At 59.9% G+C, this 4,768-nt stretch overlaps 1 protein-coding gene across 1 annotated transcript in view; it reads left to right on the top strand.

Annotated features, from left to right (window-relative positions):
* The window catches only part of GAS6 (growth arrest specific 6), a 34,913-nt gene extending 32,704 nt beyond the window's left edge, over positions 1-2,209 (top strand). The window contains exons 14-15 of the mRNA XM_021696051.1: positions 487-715; positions 1,693-2,209. Coding sequence (XP_021551726.1) covers positions 487-715; positions 1,693-1,847 — 384 coding nt within the window. The 3' untranslated portion in view covers positions 1,848-2,209. The remainder of the gene's footprint in view (positions 1-486; positions 716-1,692) is intronic.
* The last annotated feature ends 2,559 nt before the right edge of the window (positions 2,210-4,768 follow it).

The following is a 4,768-nucleotide window of genomic DNA, read 5'->3' on the forward strand; positions in this document are numbered from 1 at the left end:
TGTGTCCGTCCCCTGCTGTGTGTCCATCCCCTGCTGTCAGGCTGTGTGTCCTTCCTATGCTGTCAGTGTTTCTGGCCCACGTTATCAGAGGTGAGTTCTGCCTGGGATGAACACCCAGTGCACGTGACCAGCTGTGTCCTGGGATGTTTGCCTTTCTGGCCCCGCACCTCTGGCCTCTCTGTTGTGGCTTATGTGGCATTTTCATGTGGAAGAAGTGGCCGTGTCCTGTGTTCTGGATTACGGACACGCGGGCGGCACATGCGCTTAGATGGCTGGAGAGTACGGTGCCCCCGACGCCTGGACTGGGAGGGTGTTGCTGCCCCGTCTGTCCTCTGTCCACCTTCCACACGTGGAAGGTGAGTGCCACAGCAGTGCACCACAGAATGCAGAGCCTTGGCTGCAGGAGACCAGCGCCCCCACGGCGGGCTCGGGGGGCAGGGAGACAGGACAGGAAGCCCTCTTGCTCAGGTGCGTGTCTCCCCACAGCTGGTCATCCTGGCCGTGGAGGGTGTCACCCTGGCCCTGATGGAGATCAAGGTCTGTGACGGCCAGGAGCACCGAGTGGCCGTCTCCGTGCGGAAGAATGAGGCCACCCTGGAGGTCGACGGCACCAAGGGTCAGAGCGAAGTGAGCGCCGCAGGGCTGCAGGAGCGCCTGGCCGTGCTCACGAGGCACCTGCAGGGCTCTGTGCTCACCTTCGTGGGCGGCCTGCCAGGTAGGGCTCCCACGGCTGCACCCTCGGGGTGGAGGCACCCACGGTTCCGACCGTCCCCAGCATGCTCACTCCAGACTGGGCCCGGGCGTTTCTGTGTAGGGTGAACTTTCATTTTAGCAGAAGAGAAAATGCAGATGCGTTTCTTGGCTGGCATCTCACTGCCTTAGGGTCTGTCAGTGCTGGCTTTGCAGTTCAGGGGGTGAGGCTGGGACCACGCTTACTGGGATGAGCCTCGGCCCGAGCCTGCTGTCCCTGCGTCCTCCAAGAGCGCCCACCTGAGCGTGCATCAGACAGAGGCTTGGCCTAGCAGCCGGGGGCACCTCGCTGGAGTCCGGGCACCCTGCTCCCGACACACAGCTTCTGAGCACAGTCACCTCCAGCCCCGTGCTACCCAGGAAGGGGCAGCGTACAGCCATCTCCTACAGACTGGGTCCCGTGTCTGACCAGGTGCAGTGTGCTTGCCCGTGGCCCTGAGTGATCAGGGCAAAGCAGTAGAGAGCGGTCCAGGGCAGCCGCTGATGTAAGCCCCCATGGCTCCCCCCCGGCCCCCACAGCTCAGTGCAGGTCTCCACTTGCCGCTTGGGCCGGGGTTCCTGTCTTGACTAGCAGACACAAGCTCCATTTAGTTTCAACAAACAAACCTTTGAAGAGGATGGGCTGGGAGGCTGGGAGCCCTGCAGCGTGAGTGACTCATTTGTGCCAAGAAGGAGATCAGGTTGATTTAACTGATTCGACTATTTGCATGCACTTCCTGGGGGCCGGGCAGGTGTTTAGCGCTCGCCTGTGGGCGTGTGACTGAGCTTTCTGGGCAGAAAGGAGTCCGTGTCCCGGATGAGAAAGGCCGGGGACGGAGACGGCCCTCGGGTGCCCGGGAGCACCGTGGTGGGGGACGAGGAGGATGGGCAGCCTGGCCTCCAGACGGCCGGCCGGCCGGCCCGCCTGCTAAGATGGTGTTTGTTCTTTCCCCACTGGCCCAGATGTGCCTGTGACCTCAGCGCCAGTCACGGCCTTCTTCCGCGGCTGTATGACACTGGAGGTCAACCAGAAGGCGCTGGACCTGGACGAGGCCGCCTACAAGCACAGTGACATCACGTCACACTCCTGCCCCCCGGTTGAGCAGGCTGCCCCCTAGGCTAGCAGGAAGAGGGAAGGCCTGCCACCCCCACCCGCCCGCGAGGCCAGCTCTGGACACTGCGCCCCTCCAGGCTGAGTCTTCTCCAAGACTGTTGTTGCCTTGTAACATACGTGTATATAGTTGAGGGACTGATGTTAACCACCCAAAGCCACAGCCCCAACCCCAGCGCGTCCAGCGTGTGGAGGCCAGGGGCTGCCACATGCCAGAGCAGACCCAAGAAAATAATTCTGTTATTTTTATTACCGAATGCTTCTTTCTGGCTTAAAAATATGGGAAATAAAATATTTACAGAACCCTTTTTAACTGTGCTGCAGGCTCCGCTCCTTGCTCGTTAGTGCCCAGCAGGTGGTGTCAGGAGCCCGGGGTCCTGAGTACCCGCCCAGCTCCACCCTCCCCTGCACCCCCACCCGGCTCCTGGCTTTGGGAGCCGCTGCCCTGCTCTCTGTGCTGGGGACACGACTGAGGCGGAGGCGGGGCCCCGGTCGCCCCTCCTGGCCCAAGGCAGGTCAGCATGTGCTTCTTTCTCCCTGGACGAACCCATCTCGGTCTCCCATTTTCTCTGTATAAAACGGAAATCCCTGTTTCCTCTCTGAGAAGCACATCTGGCTGGAACCCCTGGAATCAGCACACGCAGGTCCACCTGCGGCTCTGAGAGACAAGGTGGGCCAGACGAGCCTCTGGCCCCAGGAAGACCACCATATGGAAATGCATGTGGGGCCCCGGGCCCACCAGCACCCACAGAGGTCACGGAAGCCCGGGGCGGTGGTGGGGCAGACCAGTGTCGAGGTTGGAGCTCCAGCAGGACAGGTCCGTCTGCCTGATGTGATGGCCACAGGATGGCTGGCGGTCTCCGTCGCGGTGGGCGTCCATGCAACGCGCCAGACAAGTTTCCAGCATCCACTGGGGATTGGGCTCGAAGACTGAATGGCTCCTCCAAGACTGAGATTCTCCTTTTTTAGATACCAAACCCCAGAGAATGTTCTGGGGCTGTGGGACAGGTCTGGGCTATGTTTCCTTTCAGATGTTGCTCTGCGGATGTGGCAGCAAAGTGACCCACAGCCCTGTCATTTCTCAGTAGGGTGTGATCTCTGCAAGCTGCATCAGCCCAGCATGGAGCAGTCTGGATTTCGGTGCCTGACAGCTGAACGTGAGTCTAGAAGTCACAATCTGACCCAGAGATGAGCATGTGCAGGAGGAAGGACAGAAGCCTGAGGAGCACACCCACAGCTAAGGAATGAGCACACAGGAATCAAAGCAGGCCATGCAGCACGGAGGAGGAGAGACTCCCTTCCAGGTTTCTAGAAAGGAGGGCATGGCTTCGAGGACTGCACGAGGGGCCCTGCCTGGCTGGATTGGCAAGTGGAACAGCCCCAAACGTGCCCTGGTGGGAGCAGGTGAGCATCCCTCCTCAGCCGTGGCGGGCCTGCCCTTGAAGGGGTCTCCAGGATTCTAGAGGGGCTGGCCATCACAGACACCCACGAGGAGGGACCCCTCCCCGGGCCTGCTCACCTTGGAGATGACAGCAGGAGGTTGCAGATGCCGTGGCAAGGACACAGGAAGGCCCACAGGCTCTGGCAGGCCTGGCTACTGAGGCTGACCAGGGGTCCCCGGCACATTCCCCGTCTCCTCGGCACTCCCGGGCCCACCCACAGCCACCACCGCCTACCTGACTGTGTCCTTTCTATTGTTTTCCTGAACGTCTGGCAGCATCTTGGTAGAAGTTTTGTCGACTCAGGACTGGAGAAAACTAGTCTAAGAGGTTCTTCAGGTGGTTTTCCATGAGAAACCAGGTATGCAGGGAAGCCGTGTCCTTGGAGCTGTGGTCCTGCTTTGAGCAACTATGTCCTCCTGAAACATCCATCTCCAGCCAAGGTCCTAGTGGAAGGGCCTCTACCCGTGGCAGTGCGGGCTTTCCCACTCTCAGTCTGCAGCCAGGGCGGATGTATGTGTCTGCTTGTACCATCAGGGGACCCCAAATCCAGGCCCCCTCTGCTGGCTCTGGGATGGGCATGCCTGCCCACAGCCTCAGCTGTCCATGACGGGGGTGAAAGCTCAGTTCCTGGGGGCTTTGGTGTTGACCAGGAGGACCAAGGTTTGGACGCTGTCTGCCCAATAAGCAGGAAGCCTCACCCTTACCCAGAGAGCCTCCAGCACCAACTGAGCACAGCACTAAGAAGTGTGGGGAGTGAGGTCTGCCTGTGGCCTCCAGGAGAGCACCATGCCACCCACCAGCTGGCCTCACGAACATCAGGAGCCCAAAGCAGCTTTAGGGCCTGATCCATTTCTCAGCTTGTCACTGCACCATTCCCCATGGTGTTGTCTGGTTTCCCTCACTGTGGAGGCAGCTCTGGAATGTTCCTGTGGAATGTTCCCCTGGCCAGCACCAATCTCTCAAGAAGCCAGGACGGTCAGAGCCGAGAGCACACACACTGAGCTCCAGGACCCCGTAGACACACAAGAGAGGCCATGGCTCAGGGGCCTTCTGACCACCGTGGGCTCATCTTCCGTCCAGGAAAGCTAGGCACAAATGTGTTTCCTGCTGTGGTTTCCTTAGACTTCCACTGGGCACCAGGGGTTATTCTAACTACTGCCAAGAAAAAGCTTATCGCCTGTAAAGAGCTGAATACAGCAGTACGTTCCCCAGCAGTGCCAGGCGGGTTGACACCCTTTCCACTGTCCAACCACGCAGGGCTGGCTGTAGAGGACCCTGTGACAGATGAAGCTTCATGCCGTCTGACTGTGCGCCCTGGAGATGGGACCGGGGTGATTCTGACTGTGAGCCATGGAGATGGGGCTGGGGTGATTCTGACTGTGAGCCATGGAAATGGGGCTGCAGGGATTCTGACTGTGCACCCTGGAGATGGGGCTGGAGTGATTCTGACTGTGCACCATGGAGATGAGGCTGGGGTGATTCTGAC

Source organism: Neomonachus schauinslandi, chromosome 3 (assembly GCF_002201575.2).
Source record: "Neomonachus schauinslandi chromosome 3, ASM220157v2, whole genome shotgun sequence".
NCBI lineage: Eukaryota > Metazoa > Chordata > Mammalia > Carnivora > Phocidae > Neomonachus > Neomonachus schauinslandi.